This window comes from Chenopodium album, chromosome 26, assembly GCF_948465745.1.
Source record: "Chenopodium album chromosome 26, dcCheAlbu1.1, whole genome shotgun sequence".
Classification (NCBI taxonomy): Eukaryota; Viridiplantae; Streptophyta; class Magnoliopsida; order Caryophyllales; family Amaranthaceae; genus Chenopodium; species Chenopodium album.
Genome location: NC_137859.1, coordinates 36989875 through 37008540, shown reverse-complemented (window position 1 = coordinate 37008540; position 18666 = coordinate 36989875). Strand labels below are relative to the sequence as shown.

The 18666-nt window shown below is 35.9% G+C and overlaps 1 protein-coding gene across 5 annotated transcripts; it reads left to right on the top strand.

Moving 5' to 3' along the window:
- Positions 1-2847: 2847 nt before the first annotated feature.
- Positions 2848-18394, top strand: LOC145616536 (eukaryotic translation initiation factor 2 subunit beta-like). 5 transcript variants are annotated; one of them, XM_081671279.1, is made up of 11 exons: positions 2848-2946; positions 3170-3237; positions 14463-14547; positions 14686-14738; positions 14824-14878; positions 15153-15247; positions 16743-16888; positions 17211-17353; positions 17467-17552; positions 17730-17844; positions 17945-18394. In XM_081671279.1, exons 2-10 carry the CDS (start codon positions 3184-3186, stop codon positions 17805-17807), a joined length of 795 nt encoding a protein of 264 aa, XP_081527405.1. In that variant the 5' UTR covers positions 2848-2946; positions 3170-3183; the 3' UTR covers positions 17808-17844; positions 17945-18394. The 5 variants fall into 5 exon arrangements, with proteins under 5 accessions (XP_081527405.1, XP_081527407.1, XP_081527404.1 ...); XM_081671281.1 differs by having other exon boundaries at positions 15156-15247; positions 17730-18394; XM_081671278.1 differs by having other exon boundaries at positions 17730-18394.
- Positions 18395-18666: the final 272 nt, after the last annotated feature.

The window sequence follows — 18666 nt, the reverse complement described above, 5'->3', positions numbered from 1 at the left end:
TTTTTTTTATCTATTTTCGTGTAATTAATTGTTTAGCTCTTTTTAATTTACTACTACTGCTGCCTGCATTGCTGGGAGTGGGACCGGAGAAAAGGTGGGATTACAAGCTTTAGACTTTTGGTAGTAGTACTCCGTAGTAGTTAGTTTTTTATTTTATTTTTAAAATTAGCTGTGACTTTATATTGTACAGCATTACAAGATTTTGTTTATATTCCTTTTTGTTGTTTATTTATATTTCGCCATCCTTCCTTTTGTAAATGGAAATCTTTAGAGAAGTTCGGTTTTCTTAATGTATAGGTCGAGTTTAATTAAGGCTTCATAATTATAATTGTTAATTTAGTTGTAGTTTGGTTGGATAAATTCATTTACAAAGTTGTTTTTCCATGTTATTTATATTATTTGTATAAGTTATTTGATTAATAATTACATAAAGTAAAAATTATCACTACAAGTTGGATTAAGTAAACAAATTGTTTAAAGAATTTATCAAACAGCTTCATAATTTCTTATACATCAACCAAACAGTCACTACTCCGACCAAATTTATATTGTTTGATAATTAATCTATGCATTTATATGAGTTACGAGTAGTTATTAGTGAAAAAGTTAAAAAAAATGACAATATTAAAAGAAAAATGAATTAAGACAAAAGGCAAATGTGATTAGATGAAGTAATCAGCATTAATAATTAAGACCAGCAAGAACAAGTTGCTTGTACTCCGTAGGAAAGAAACTGCAAGTTGACAAAAATGACGAAAAGAGGATGGGTTAAAGGTGGTAATTCCAGATTTGCCATTGATGTAAGTTTTATGATTGATTTGATGCCTCTACTAATACTATAATAACGTCCCATTAGACAGAACGGCTGAAGCGCGTATTATGTTGTGGTACAGTCTTACGCGTTTTTTTTAAAAAAAAAAAAAAAAAATCCTTTCCAATCATTTTATTGACTCAAAAATTTTGTTTTTTTGAAGAACTCTTAAAAGTAATTGCCAACTCAATAATTCATTAAATAGTTATCAAGAAGATTTAAGTTTATAACTTGCGGTATATTTGGCAATAGGATGGAGCTAATGACATTAATGGACAAAAATTATATTATCCATTGTCTGATATAATTTGGGAATTAAATTGGGAAAAGTACTAAAATACTCAATTTTCCTTACTAACCTTTATTTTTTAACAATGTTGTTGGTTTATCAAGGGATAAGATGGTATGTTCAAGTGCATATTGAGGGCATAATCAAAACTAACAATGTAAAATTTAGCTAATCGAAGTAAATGACTAAGGGCATGTTCAAATTTACTTAAATTCAGTTTAGTTTAGCTCCAATCAGTTCAGTTCAGCTCCTAATTTCCTTCTCTCGTAAAATATTTATTTTAGCTCTATTCAGCTCTAATTAGTTCAGTTCAATCCAGCTCCAATCAGTTTGGTTCAGTTCATAAATGGCGTGCAATTGTCATATCTTCCCCCCACTATTAAACACTTCACACGCACTCAACCAACACTCTTCTCATATTTCTATCGAAGGGTGATAATCATATACGGAGTAATAATTTATATTTTGTAGGGTCAATATAATTGTCCGTGAAAGCTTCATCTTTTGACAGCGGATGGGCACCAACACTATTTTTTACAGAATTTCTCAAAATTCAAGTCTCATCATGTGTACTATAAAGGAAATCGGGCAGCATATCACTCTAGGCTATTCTACTCTGATCCATCATGATATCCACCACTTTTTTGAATAGCATGCAATTACTCCTAGATAGAAAATCATTTCATGTACTAATATTTCACATGAGAAACACTCTTCTTATTAAGGTTAACCATTTACTTGTATCTAATATATGTTTTTTTTTATATATAAAAAAAATGACGGCGAAGGCATCAGAATATTTATATACAAGCATGCATGTTTGGAATTGTGATCAGCTAGCAAAAACATGGGGCGGTCCTATCGCGCGCGTTGGTGATGTTGCCTTTATCTAGGGTGTAAATGAACCAAGTCGCCTTTTGCTTGCCCTAACTCCTTTTTTGACTTGTATTGAATTTGTTTCATACAATAGATGACTTTGAAGTTATTTAATATAAATGCTTCTTTGTGCCTCAATAATCGACCCAGTCAAATGTAGCATATATGTGAATACAAGAATTTAACCCTACAACCCCTTCATATTAATAATAACAATTTTTTTTTTTTTTTTTTTTTTTTTTTTTTTTTTTTTTTTTATCATAAACCACCTTTTTAATTGGAGGCGTTTTGGGATCAAACTTGAGACGCTTTGGGGTGGGGATTCCCTTACACTTCCCCGCACTCCCAAAAGGCGTATCTCGCTAATTTGGGTCAGATGAACTTGTGAGAAGTTCAGGCTCAATAATACATTTGTTCTTACCTTTTTTTTTCTAAAAAAAACGAGTTAATTTTTGACACCTTTTATTAGGGCATGATCTAATTTACTGAATTGAGTTGAACTGAATTGACTGGAGCAAAACCAAAGGGCGAATAGTAACTAACTAATCAAACTACCAATATTCCGTTAGTCCATTACGGAGTACTCCCTCCGTTTCATAATGATGTTCCTGTTTCGTAAATCGATGCAAATTTTGACCCAACTTTGACCGCAAATATCTTTAATCTCACACTAGCAAAAATTATAAAAGTTAGATATTAATAATCTACTCACTAAGACGAATCAAACTAGATCCCACATGACTATATTTATTCTTATAGATTAAGAGAAATTTAGAAGATTCTCTCTTTCCTAAAAAAGTCAAAAAGTCAAAACAAGAACATCATTGTGGAACGGAGGGAGTACTAAACAAGTTCCACTAGTTAGATGTTCCTCCAATCCTCCATCTGTGTCAAAAATTCGTAGACTAGTCGCCAAGTATTCCATACTAATTGAGCCACTGCCGCATTTGTTTAGTTTGGCATTCTCAAGGTCAGAATTTCGCCATTTCAATTCACTATTGCTTAGATTAATTTTTAGGGTTTAAGCCTACCAACTTACTAATCTATTTCAATTCGGTTGAGTATTTTCAGTTGTTCCTGTATCGTAATTCCGTATTAATTTCATTTACATGCTCATTGATTAAATTAAAATTTTGAACTGTAATTTCATATGAGTTATTAGTTTTGCTGAAAGTTTGATTAATTTCTTGTAGATTTTGGTTGAAACATGACTGATGAAACCTCATTACAACAAGCAATGGCGGATTTACATATACCCGAAGTGAGTACCATTAATTTTTGTTATATATACTGTATGTAAAAGGGTTTTTATTGCGGATTCATTTTGTGGCTTGGGGTAATGCTGAATACTAAATATATCGTACTAAATTGGAGTTAGCTGTAGCCTTGACTAATGGCAAACTTTACTTTATCCAACAATGATTGAAACGCGTTGTCGATTATAATGTACACACTGAAACAGACAGCTATTCACTTGGAAAGTTGATGCCTTTGAAATTTGAATTTGGTAATTTGCAGTTGTTTGCATGATCATATGGATTTACTATTTTTAGGATGCCTGAGAAAAGATGTCTTTTTTGTTTTGGATACATATTTTTTTCCCATTATTTCGTTACCTTGATTAAATGTTTGAGATTTGGGAGCACGAGAACGTACTATTCAAGTAGTAAAATGAACTGTCTTTTTGTGAAATTATGTATGTTTTGTTCTTAGTTATGTGGGGTTGGGTTAATATGACAATTATTTTTGGATGGAGGGAGTATTAAGGACCAACATGACAGTTTGGAAATCAGGAAAAGGGACTGATGATTTTGATTGGTAAGCTGACTTGAGGATTGGATTTTAGTAGTGTCAAAAGGCTTTGCTGATGATTATGGAGTCTGGCGCGGTGTCATTGACAAATATGTTATCCTCATAGGAAGGTGAAGTCTGTTTTCTGCTAATGTGAATCGGTTTCAAGCCGCCAATATCTATATCTGCTCTTCTGTTGTGGCAGATACTGTGTCAAATACTAGTTACTGTACAGGATTGTAAGTCTGTAAGATGTTTTGGGAATGAGTAAGTCTGTAAGATGTTTTGGGAATGAAATATTTTGTGTCAAAAACAGGTGAAAGTGTCTTAAATAGGCTGCTTGATTTTATCGCCTCAGCCTCAGGATCTCAATTGAGTGTCATCCAATTGCTTCACCCTTTCAAACCACTTTCTTGGATGTGCAAACTTGGATTGTGGTTCTTTTGAGCCTCAATTATCATTGATGCAGCTTTACATTTAGCGAATTACTTATAAGTGGTTTTTCCAAGTTATGGAAAATACTGCTTACAATCACAATCACTCCCACCGGCCACCAAGCGTAAAACCATTGAGGGAAGGGGGAATATGAGGATGGGTATCTGACACTTCTGGTGGTGCTTCTTGGGTTCTGAGGTGCATGGGCATAGAATCGGAAGTGCAAAGTGCTCCCCAGCACAGAGCCCCGAGTACTAGAGGGTCTATTTTTTTTTTCAATTCTTATTCCTCATTTCCTCACTCACCCTCATCCCGAACGCACCACCCTCTTTCTCACTCAATAAAGTCCGAAACCCTAACCCCTACAATCATCAAATTCTTCCCTAGATCATCAAAACTTCATCAAAAATCATCTATTTACATCTCAATTTTCATTCCTTTCATCAAAATTCATACTACCCTCTTCAAAAATCGCCATACCCATTCTCTCTCCTCCATTGAAGCAATTTGGGGATTTTCGAGTAGGTGGTTTTTGTGCTCAAATTTGATTTATTCTTGCTTCTAGTATGGTATAATCACTTTCTCTACTCTAATTTTACATTTTTACATCATTTAGTAGCTTGAAGCCTTGAATTTGATTATACTTGATTGTGAATAGTGGTAGTATGGTTTTTGTTGAATATGATGATTCATTGTGTGATTTTGATGATAATTATTGTTGTTTGTTGATTGATTTTGGCTTACATTGTGTTGTTGATTGTTTTTGAAGCTTGATTGGTGTATTTTGTGGTCATTGTGAGAAGTTGGAATTTTGGAAATTTGGTAGTAAGGTGGTGTTTGTGTGGTTGGTTTGATTGTTTAAGGTGTTGTGAATTTTGGTGTTGGAGGTGTGCTTGTGGTGTTTTGTGGAGTTGCTGATTGAATTTGGTTGATAATCTTGATAGAGGCAACATGTCTAAGTTCATGCGATCTCTCACTTATAAGAAGAGAAAGACCAATATAAGCCATCTACAAACCCCTTAACTTCCCAAACACAAGAACCAACTCCATTGCCCAAAATCAAAATCCAAGACCCAATCCACAAAGCTCGTGATGCCACCCTCAAGAAGAAACGATCTCTTAAACCCTCTCGGCACTATCATCAAAATGATATGGTTAAATTGGGGATTGATGAGGACTTATGGGAGTTGTTTCGCAACCTCCGCATTGGCACTTTTGTGAAGAAGTGCTACCAGACATATAATGAGCCTACCATGGAATTTTTGGCTACGGTATCTTGTGCGGCGTTAGATGAGAATGACATCGGGTTTTCAAATTTTCAACATTCATCACACCATCTTTCTCGCCGAACTCAATGCGGCGCTTGATTTCAATCCGGTCCCGAGTTCATTTTCAAGGATGAGTACCACCAAGATGTTTGGTGGGATGATATCTCGGGGGAAGGCGAGTTCGTTACTCGGTATGCCTCCATAAGCAAAGTGTTCCAACCATGTCTCCTGGTTCCACATAGGCTTTTGGGATATTTGGTAATCCCAAAGCAAGAGTTGGGGAAAATGAGTCAAATGGAGCTCAAAATTCTTTGGTTGGCTACTAGAGAGGAGTACCAAGGAAGATTGAATTTGGGGTTCATGTTCTTAAGATATTGCAAGGGTTTGCAAGATAGGGAGTCCACAGCTATCCATTGTGGAAGCATGGTCACGAGGCTTGTGACTAACCTTCATCTTGATTGCTTCCGACCCTCTTGTATCCCGGTGGTGGATTCGAGCACCCTATACCTTGATATTGCACAATTGAAGCAAGTGCAATTTTTAGCTGAAGATGATAATGGTGTTCGATTGGTTAAGGGAGAACAAACATCGGTGTTATCTTCCTAACCCTTCCTTGACTTCATTCCTTCCAGAGGTGCCTAATGTATGGCGTGTCCCCACAAGCGACCGCCTCCCATATGATGATGATGAGATGGAGGTGGAACAACAACAACAACAAGATCCACAACAACGCCTATTTGCTAACCCACATATGGATGCGTTGAGTGCTTAAATGAAGGGAATGCAAATAAGATTGGAAGGAATGTATGACCAAGACTTCGAGGCAATATAGCATCAAATGAGGGGCATTTCCGAGATGCAACAAGGTATGTTCCTACAACAACAATAACTCTTTGATGCTAGTGTTAACCGTGGGGAGATCTCCCCCGCGGTTAACTATCCATACTTTCCACCCCAACATGGTCCCGTACCATCGAGAGGGGTGATGGGGTACCCACATACCCATATTGTTCCCGGTGGGAGCGGTTATAGGGGTGATCCCAACTACCCATATGTCCACCCCGATAATCCACTACCACTTGCTTTGCCCGAGCAATATACTCCCTTAGCCCCTTGGAAACAAGATAACTTCAAAGGGCACTATGGTTGGCCACTCGGCTACACAGGAGGATGGGATCCTTATGGTCCACCATCCGGGTTAACCTATGATAGGGATTTGGTTTTACAAAACAAAAATATTTATTTTAGGGATAACACGAACATATATGACTACATATGATCCTCGGATGTATTCCCTAACATAATGATCATATATGGTTCCAAACGACATTATATGATCCTGGGATGTATTCCCTAGTATCTTAAGACTTTTTGACACCGGGTCCCGAAACTTTCAAAATTGTTCAAAAAGCGTGGAAAATAGCCTTCAATTTTGGAAATTTTTGACTATTTTTGGCCCAAAAATTAAAATTGCCGACATATTTACCATGAACCCTAATAGCCTCCGGGAGTCCAATTGGATGGATGGAACCATCCAATTTGCCTTTAACCATCTAATTTACACGTTTACAATTTGCATCGATTTCATAAACAGAAGCCAACCATGGACATTTAAGACAACATATAATGATCATATGTGGTTCCAAATGACATTATATGATCCTGGGATGTATTCGCTAGTATCTTAAGACTTTTTGACACCGGGTCCTGAAACCTCCAAAATTGTTCAAAAAGCGTGGATATTAGCCTTCAATTTTGGAAATTTTTGACTATTTTTGGCCCGAAAATAAATATTGCCAAAATGTTTACCATGAACCCTAGTACCCTCTAGGAGTCCAATTGGATGGATGGAACCATTTAATTTGCCTTTAAGCATCAATCCAATATACTCGTTTACAACTTGCACCGATTTTATAAAAAAAAGCCTACCACGGACATTTATGCAACATGTAATGATCATATATTGATCCTGGGATGTATTCCTTAGTATCTTAAGACTTTTTGACACCGGGTCTCGAAATCTACAAAATTGTTCAAAGAACGTGGATAAAAGCCTTCAATTTTTGAAAATTTTGACTTTTTTAGGCCCGAAAATAAAAATTGCAGAAATGTTTACCATGAACTCTAATATCCTCCGGGTGTCCAATTGGATGGACGGAACCATCCAATTTGCCTGTAAGCATCTAATTTACTCGTTTACAATTTGCATCGATTTCATAAACACAAACCTACCTCTGACATTTATGACAACATATAATGATCATATTTGGTTCCAAACAACATCATATGATCCTAGAATGTATTCACAAGTATCTTAAGAATTTTTAAAACCGGGTCCCGAAACCTTAAAATTGTTCCAAATGCGTGGATAATAGCCTTTAATTTTGGAAATTTTTGACATTTTTTTGGCCCGAAAATATAAATTGTAGAATTAGTTTTTTGATGGTTTTTCCCCTTCTCACAACTAAGATCAGCAGTCTAGCCCATTTGCTTTCCTTCCAGTCGCGTTTACCATAGAACCTATTACCCTCCGCGAGTCCAATTGGATGGACGGAACCATCCAATTTGCCTTTAACCATCTAATTTACTCGTTCAGAACTTGCACCGATTTCATAAACACAAGCCTACCACGGACATTTATGACAACATATACTGATCATATATGGTTCCAAATGACATTATATGATCCTAGGATGTATTCCCTATTATCTTTAGACTTTTTAACACCAGGTTCCGAAACCTTCAAAATTGTTCAAAAAGCGTGGATAATAGCCTTCAATTTTGGAAATTTTAAACTATTTTTGGCCCGAAAATAAAAAATGACGAAATGTTTACCATGGACCCTAATACTCTCCTGGAGTCCAATTAGATGGATGGAACCATCCAATTTGCCTTTAGCATCTAATTTACTCGTTTACAACTTGCACTGATGACTTTTTGATACCGGGTCCCGAAACCTCCAAAATTGTTCAACAAACATGGATAATAGCCTTCAATTTTGGAAATTTTTTTCTATTTTTGTTCTGAAAATAAAAATTGCCGAAATGTTTACTATGAACCCTAATACCCTCTTGGAGTCCAGTTGGATGGAAGGAACCATCCAAAATTTGCCTTTAAGCATCTAATTTACTTGTTTACAACTTTCATCGATTTCATAAATAGAAGCCAACCACGGACATTTATGACAACATATAATGATCATATATGGTTCCAAATGACGTTATATGATCCCAAGATGTATTCCCTAGTATTTGAAGACTTTTTGAAACCAGGTCTCGAAACCTTTAAAATTGTTCAAAAAGCGTGGTAATAGCCTTTAATTTTGGAAATTTTTGACTTTTTTTTTGCCCGAAAGTATAAATTGCCGAATTGTTTACCATGGACCCTAATACCCTCTGCGACTCCAACTGGATGGACGGAACCATCCAATTTGCTTTTAAACATTTAATTTACTCATTTATAACTTGCACTAATTTCATAAACACAAGTCTACCACGGACATTTATAACAACATATAATGATCATATATGGTTCCAAACGGCATTATATGATACTGGGTTGTATTCCCTAGTATCTTAAAACTTTTTGACACCGGGTTTCGAAACCTCCTAAATTGTTCAAAAAGCGTGGATAATAATAACCTTCAATTTTGGAAATTTTTGACTATTTTTGGCCCGAAAATAAAAATTGCCGACATGTTTACCATGAACCCTAATACCCTCCGGGAGTCCAATAGGATGGATAGAACCATCCAATTTGCCTTTAACCATCTAATTTACTCGTTTACAACTTGCATCGATTTCATAAACAGAAGCCAACCACGGACATTTAAAACAACATATAATGATCATATATGGTTTCAAATGACATTATATGATCCTGTGATGTATTTGCTGGTATGTTAAGACATTTAGACACCGGGTCCCGAAACCTGCAAAATTGTTCAAAACGCGAGGATATTAGCCTTTAATTTTGGAAATTTTTAACTATTTTTGGCCCGAAGATAAAAATTGCCTAAATGGTTACCATGAACCCTAGTACCCTCTAGGAGTCCAATTGGATGGATGGAACCATCCAATTTGCCTTTAAGCATCTAATTTACTCGTTTACAACTTGCACCGATTTCATAAACTCAAGCCTACCTTGGACATTTATGACAATATATAATGATCATATATGGTTCAAAATGACATTATATGATCCCGGGATGCATTCCCTAATCCCTAGTATTTGAAGACTTTTTGAAACAAGGTCTCGAAACCTTTAAAATTGTTCAAAAAGCGTGGACAATAGCCTTTAATTTTGGAAATTTGTGATTTTTTTTGGCCCGTAATAATAAATTGCCGAATTGTTTACCATAGACCCTAATACCCTCCGCGAGTCTAATTGGATAGACGGAACCCATCCAATTTGCCTTTAAGCATCTAATTTACTCGTTTACAACTTGCCGCACCACGGACATTTATAACAACATATAATGATCATATATGGTTCCAAACGGCATTATATGATACTGGGGTGTATTCCCTAGTATCTTAAAACTTTTTTACACCGAGTTCCGAAACCTCTTAAATTGTTCAAAAAGCGTGGATAATAGCCTTCAATTTTGAAAATTTTTGAGTTTTTTTTGGCCTGGAAACAAAAATTGACGAAATGTTTACCATGTACCCTATTACTCTCCGGGTGTCCAATTGGATGGATGGAACCATCTAATTTGCCTTTAAGCATCCAATTTACACGTTTACAACTTGCACCGATTTCATAAACACAAGCCTACCACAGACATTTATGACAACATATAATGATCATATATGGTTCCAAACGACATTATATGATCCTGCGATGTATTTCCTGGTATCTTAAGAATTTTTGACACCGGGTCCCGAAACTTCCAAAATTGTTCAAATAGCGTGGATAATAGCTTTCAATTTTGGAAATTTTTGACTATTTTTGGCCCGAAAATAAAAATTGCTGACATGTTTACCATGAATCCTAATACCCTCCGGGAGTCCAATTGGATGAATGGAAGCATCCAATTTGCCTTTAAGCATCTAATTTACTCGTTTAAAACTTGCATCGATTTCAAAAACAGAAGCCAACCACGGACATTTAAGACAACATATGATGATCATATATGGTTCCAAATGACATTATATGATCCTGGGATGTATTCGCTAGTATCTTAAGACTTTTTAACAATGGGTCCTAAAACCCTCAAAATTGTTCAAAAAGCTTGGATAGCCTTCAATTTTGGAAAATTTTGACTGTTTTTGGCCCGAAAATAAATATTACCGAAAGTTTTACCATGAACCTTAGTACCCTCTGGGAATCCAATTGGATGGATGGAACCATCTAATTTGTATTTAAGCATCTATCCAATTTACTCATTTACAACTTGCACCGATTTCATAAAAAAAAAGCCTACCATAGACATTTATGCAACATGTAATGATCATATATGGTTCCAAACGACATTATATGATCTTGCGATGTATTCCCTAGTATATTAAGACTTTTTGACACTGAGTTCCGAAACCTCCAAAATTATTCAAAAAACGTGGATTGCCTTCAATTTTGGAAATTTTTGACTATTTTTGGCCCGAAAATAAAAATTGCTGAAATGTTTACCATGAACCCTAATACCCTCCGGGAGTCCAATTGGATGGATGAAACCATCCAATTTGCCTTGAAGCATCTAATTTACTCGTTTACAACTTGCATCGATTTCATAAACAGAAGCCAACCGCGGACATTTATGACAACATATAATGATCATATATGGTTCCAAATGACATTATATGATCTTGGGATGTATTCCCTAGTATCTTAAGACTTTTTGACATCGGGTCCCGAAACCTCTAAAATTGTTCAAAAATGTGTGGATAATAGCCTTCAAATTTGGAAATTCTCGACTTTATTTGGCCCGAAATTAAAAATTGCTTAAATGTTTACCATGAACCCTAATACCCTCTAGGAGTCCGGTTGGATGAATGGAACCATCCAATTTGTCTTTAAGCATCTATCTAATTTACTCGTTTACAACTTGCACTGATTTCATAAAAGAAGCCTACCACGGACATTTGTACAACATATAATGATCATATATGGTTCCAAACGACGTTATATTATCCTGGAATGTATTCCCTAGTATATTAAGAATTTTTGACACCGGTTCCCGAAATTTCCAAAATTGTTCAAAAAGCGTGGATAATAGCCTTCAATTTTGGAAATTTTTGACTATTTTGGCCTGAAAATAAAAATTGCCGACATTAGTGTTCATGGTATACAACTTGCATCGATTTCATAAACAGAAGCCTACCACGGACATTTAAGACAACATATAATGATCATATATGGTTCTAAATGACATTATATGATCCTGGGATGTATTCGCTAGTATCTTAAGACTTTTTGACACCGGCGGGTCCTGAAACCTTCAAAATTGTTCAAAAAGCGTGAATATTAGCCTTCAATTTTGGAAATTTTTTACTATTTCTGCCCCGAAAATAAAAATTGCCGAAATGTTTACCATGAACCCTAAATACCCTGTGGGAGTCCAATTGGATGGATGGAACCATCTAATTTGCCTTTAAGCATCTAATTTACTCTTTTACAACTTGCATCGATTTCATAAACAAAAGTCTACCACGGATATTTATGACAGCATATAATGATCAAATATGGTTCCAAATGACATTATATGATCCTGGGATGTATTCCCTAGTATCTTAAGACTTTTTGACACTGGGTCCCGAAACCTCTAAAATTGTTCAAAAAGCGTGGATAGTAGCCTTCAATTTTGGAAATTTTCGACTTTTTTTGGCCCGAAAATAAAAATTGCCGAAATGTTTATCATGAACCCTAATACCCTCCGGGAGTCTAATTGGATGGATGAAACCATCCAATTTGCCTTTAATTATCTATCAAATTTACTCGTTTACAACTTGCACCGATTTCTGCCACGGACATTTATGCAACATATAATGATCATATATGGTTCCAAACTATATTATATGATCCTGGGATGTAATCCTGGTATCTTAAGATTTTTTGACACCGGGTCCTGAAACTTCCAAAATTGTTCAAAAAGCGTGGATAATAGCCTTTTAGTTTGGAAATTTTTGACTTTTTTTGGCCTGGAAATAAAAATTGCCGAATTTTTTACCATGGACCCTAATACCCTTCGCGAGTGAACCATCTAATTTGCCTTTAAGCATCTAATTTACTCGTTTACAACTTGCACTGATTTCATAAACACAAGTCTACCACGGACATTTATGACAACATATAATGATCATATATGGTTCCAAACGACATTATATGACCCTGCTTAGGTGCATAGCTAAGGTGATTGTGGGAAGGAAGGGCTGTTTATGTTGGTGATGAGGAATGGATATTGTTCACAGAGACCATGTAAGTGGTTGGAACCATCCACATTTGTTTTAACTAACTGACTAATGACCGTGCACAAATCCAATCAACACTATATGACCTCGTGATGCCAAGTTGGTGGTTGAAACCTTCTGTTGCAGCTCTTAAGTCCTAACTAAAAATGCAATTTAATTTCAAAATTGCCACATACCTGAACTTACTCATTTTTGGGACTTTATTGACTTATTGGTAGACTTATTATGTTTTCAAACTGACTTATATGACCTTGAGGGACATCCCACACATTCACTTTAATTTTTGGAAAACTTGCCGAATTTTGTCCAATAGTGTGGATAATTAGCCTTTAATTTTGGACAATTTTCAACTTTTTCGAAATTTATATAGAAAGAGGCGGAAGTACTTCCCATGGACCCCATGATACCTCAAGAGGCTATATGAGTGGTTGGAACCATCGACAGTGCATTTAATCTTGTTTCTCCTTTTTCCACCACGATCTTATATGTGACTGATCAATGGTTGTATATGGTTTCAGACAATATTATATGACCTTGAGAAGTCGAGATGCCAAGTTGGTTTTTGAAACCATCTCTTGCATTTCTTAACTACCAATGCAACATAATTTTAAACCAAACTCATTCTCGCAATTTTATAGATTTATTGGTAGGCTAATAGGCTTGTTATTGAAAAACCACCTTATATGGCCCTAGGAGACACCCCACACATTTACTTAAAATTTTTGAAAATTTTTAAAATTTTGTTCAAAGGTGTGGATTATAGTCTTCAGTTTTGGACCATTTTTTATTCTGTTGGATTCGAAAATAAAAGAGGCCATGGTGCTTCCCATGCACCCCACAAGGCCACAATACCCCGGGAGGATGTGTGGGTGGTTGGAACCGTCCACTTTGCCTATCAAATTGTCAATTTAGACGTTTACGTACAAGTCTCCCTTAATTAACTCAAGGCCACCACGAGCCTTTATGCTATCAACTAATGGTTGTATGTGGTTCCAAAACAACATTATAAGACCTCGGGATGCGTCTCATACCATCCTTTGAGTTTTCAACACCAGAAAACCCCCCTTTGTCTTATTGTGCCTTGTGCCTTTACAAACACTGACTTCCAGAGGGTGGGAAGAGCATGACTAATTCTAAGGGTATCCATGAGATTATTTCACACTTATCACTGGACTATGGACTATGGGGGTATATAGAGGTTGTAATGGATGGATGAAAACACAAAACGATAAATTGAACAAGATCTTGTTTCTCCCTTTGCCCCATTTTACATGATGCCTTTGGCTTAAAGATTAAGAATATAGGAACGAGAGAGTAAAAGAGAGAGTGGTTTGGACTGAGAAATAATAAGGCAGAAATAACAAGGCGGAGATTACTTGAAATTTGAAACGGTTTGTGACTTTGTGTGCAACTGATATAGGACTGTATATAAAGACAATGTGTGAATCATGTGGAACAGGGGGAGTAATGTTTCAAAGAAATTAAATAATTGATGGACTTGAGGAGAAGAGTTAAACCAGTAAACATATTGATTAAGTAGTTCTTCTTACATTGTGTTACTTTATGACTATAATTCCACAATACAGATTGTGCCTTTTGACCCAACCAAGAAGAAGAAGAAGAAGAAAGTTGCCATCCAACATAATGTGGAGAGAGATGGTTTGTCGCGATGTCAGTAATAACCTTCACGAGATTTACATCTTTTCCTGAATATTCAGCACATTTGTTTGTGAAGTTTGGTTTCATGGATTTCACGTCTCTAGGCACTCACTTTTAGTAATATTCTGCATGACTATCATTTTCTTTCAGTGAATGAAGGTGGAAGAAATTTGTTTCTTGGTTTAACAGAGAACAGAGGATCAGTAAGTTTAAAATTTGTACTTAGTTTTTAAAAAGATCTAGCTGCTATCAAACATTTTTGATTGATGAAGATATTGTCAATTGCAGGTAGGAACCAGTAAATTGCTTAGCTATGATTCTGATGCTGCAGGAGCCATGTATGGTAAACTTAGCCTTCCTGTACTAGTGTTTCGCTTTAGAATGTTTCAGAGGATCTCAGATTTATTTTATTTGAGATTCATGGGTGGCACCATAGCTACTTATATTTTAACCTTAAGGTAGTAGTGCAGAGTGTTTTCTATAATAGTATATGCGCGTGATCCTAAGACTTGAATTCTCTTTAGCTTTTGGCAAGCAGATTCTCTTTAGCTTTTTTCTACTTATCACAAGAAAGGCAGTTTTGGCTTTGTAAAACTAAATATTTTTTTCCTTTTCAGTAGATCTTGGCGAGGAGGATGAGGAAGAAGATTTGGTTATTCAACAATCTGGGTACCCTTTGGAAGGAAATGAACGTGATTATGAGTATAAAGAGGTACTCCTTATAGCACTTTTATGCTAGAATATTATGATCATGGTTTTGTTGGAAGAGCTTTTGTCTATCACTGTTCTACTAGGATCTTAAGTAATTAGTTGATTCAAGGATTCTTGGATGTTCAATTTAGATCAAGAAAGTCTGCTTTATTATTGCACTTGTGCTATTCACCAATATCGAATATGTATATTACAGGCCTAATGTAATGGACTCAGACCACTACCTTACTAAAAACAACAGAAATATAGAGAACAGAACAAATAAGGAAGAAAGCTTCGAGCTTGATTATATTTAACAATGGCAGCAATAAGTTTCACACATTAGTAGGTTTAGCCTACAACTCTCCACGTTAGTAGGTTTAGCCTACAACTCTCAGTAGTGGGTTTTAGCCCACAACACTCGGAGAATAACTCTAATACAAAAATGCCTGCCTAAATCTTTTGTGATGGATCACCATACGAAGGTCAACAGTCAAGAAGCGGCAACCGATGAGAAGGGGACATTAGAATCAAAGAAAAGGGAGACTTGAGTCAACAAGCAACAAAAAGCAAAGTGACAAACTCATTAAGGAGAAGTTAGGGAAAGCAAGCAACAAGCAGTAGCAATGTCTTAGGTTGGTTTAGCTATTATGGTTAAGTAGTCACATGAAGGCTAATTGTTCCTTAGAAGCTTGAGTATAAATGTACTAGTAAGCTTAGTAGTTGAATTATCCAGAAATTAAGTGAGTTCAGTGAGTTCTTCATGAGAGTAGTAGCCTCAAGCTACCTTGAGATTTATAGCCTAAAGCTATAGTTATCCTTCTTAATTTGTATTCCCAAATCATTAGCTATTAATTACTTAAGCTTTAAGCCTTAAATTACTATTCTTTTTGTTAATCTTGGGGTCGGAAATCTGGTCTATAACAGCTTTCCCCCTCTTTCATTTATATACTCAAGTTCCCAGACTGATGTTGTGGCTGATGATTGCATTTGGTCTTCACATGCTCTGCTCTTTTGTCCCTATGTGCTGCCACTCATTCCCTTGCCTAATGCTCACAGCCTGCTGCTGTATTGGTGCCTGCTTTTTTCTTCCTTCTGACGTACGGGAGGATCTCAGGTGTCTGGTTCACTACATCTAATCTTTTGAGTGTACATTTCGCTGGTATATTGCATTATAGTGAAGACTTTGGCAAGATTATAATAGCTTCAAACTTTGTAAAGAACAAGCAATATACCAAGGGAGCTTCCTTGTAGATATGTATAGCACTCGTACCCTGGTAGATATTTGTTTATCAAATAAGCTGGTGTGCCTGTGTTGCAGTTTCACTCAGCTAGCCGCCGTGTCTTCATTGTGTATTTCTCAGTTCTGAATCAGTTTGTTCTAGTATTTGCGAGCCACAATCTCAACAATGTTTTACTTGGTGATTGCCTTTTGCTTTTGTAAAATTCTTTTTCCATCAATGCCTATAGATTTTATTCACGATTTCGTGGATAATCATGTGTTTACTGAATTGCAGCTGCTACAACGAGTGTATAGTTTTCTACTGGAACATAATCCTCAGCTTGCTGAAGATAAGCGAAGGTCAGTTTTAAGGCCACCAATAATTTTCTCAGAAGGCTCCACACAGACAGTCTTTGTCAATATCATGGATCTATGTAAAACGTAAGTCTTCAACCACTATGGAGTACTTAACACATCGTATAAAAGATGGGTTTATGCTGTAATGTTTTATTGTCACAATGGTTATTTCAGCTGACTGATTACAGCTATTCTAATCCCTGCTAGATTGTAGAAATTTATTATTTGCCCCCTCCCCTGCCCAAGAGACTCATTTGCCCCTGATGATATTGGTCCTGAAATGTTGTCACGTTTGACATTGTCAATGTGATCATGCAATCTCAAGTTGCTATTTATCTTTTCCCATCAATAACCTATATTTTTTAAAAAAGAGTGCTTATTTTGATTGTATTTTTGGTATTTTCAGGATGCATAGGCAACCGGAACAACTTATAAATTTCCTGTTAATCGAACTGGGCACTAGTGGATCATTAGATGAGGATAACAAATTGATAATTAGGGGAAGATTTGCTTCTAAAAGTTTAGAAGATTTATTGGAAAGATATATCAGTGAGTCCCTATCATTTATACATGATATTTGAGATTATTGACTATGACACTCTTACAAACCTAATTGTTCTGTTTGTGGATATATTGTTGATGCATTTGCTCCTTATTTACAGATGAATATGTCCTTTGCAATATTTGTAGAGCTCCAGACACAATTCTTTCAAAAGAAAACCACATTTTCCTCCTCCAGTGTGAGCTGGTAAGCTTCCCTTTTTTTTTGGTTTCTTAGGATATAATGCGACAACCACTCCCTTGATCTCTCAGACAATTTCTTTTGTCGGCTGTTGCTGTATAGCTGGTTTGACTTGTGATTCTGATCATTAGAGTAATATTTGCTCTGTTCTCTCTATTGATGCCATAATTTATATATTTACAGTGTGGTTCTGAACGATCTGTGGCTCCCATAGGAGCTGGTTATGGTAATCGCTCAGAGCGTAGGAAAACTGGACCATAAACTGCAGTGATTATTTTCTGCAGTTTGCAGCAGTTAGGTATATTACTTTTTCCTGTTCACCTGAAGCTATGATTTCATCCCTTTGAATACAATTTAAATGCACTGGTTTGGGATTAAGAAAGTGAGCACTTTGGAAGGTTGAAATACAAGAGCTTGCGACATTATCCAGGTCTGCAAGATTGCGTCATACAAGGGCCTCAAGATGAGCATCTTAAACAGTTTTCCCTGGCTGTAATCGATTCCTCTGGGTTCCGTTTGCAAGAAAAGTTTTTGTTTAAACACTGACTCAAGAAACAATCCTATATTATCTTGCCAATTTCAATGAAGAGCATCATCCGAGTACTATTTTGCTACTCTTAATGGTGCTATCATTTATGCTAATTTAGAGCTGTATAATAGATATTGCATTCACCTAAATCTAGATACACTCGGGTGCATAATAGATATTGCAGTTTTGGTGTCATGTATTGGCTTCATCTCCATTTCTTCGACCTCTATTGTCTCCCATACTCTTGCTGTAGACTTGTCGCTGGCCTTATATACTTTGAAGTATTAATTTTGCATGAGTTGTACAATTAGCAGCTCAATTTAGTACTACTTATTTTTGAAATCTTAAAAGATTGAACTGAACAAAAAAAAATGGATATTGAGGTTTACGTTGCACTCTGTGTGATGATGGGCACATTGGCTGGCTGCTATTTATCCTTACTCGGGAACCCAAGGAGGTTATCGATAGCTCGACTTGATCTAAAATTCCAATCCTATTTTGATTAAAAAGTTCAAATCTAAACTAAACTTTAAACGATATTAGAACAAGGTGATAATTTGAAATTTTAAAAAAAAAAAATTTCAAAAAATA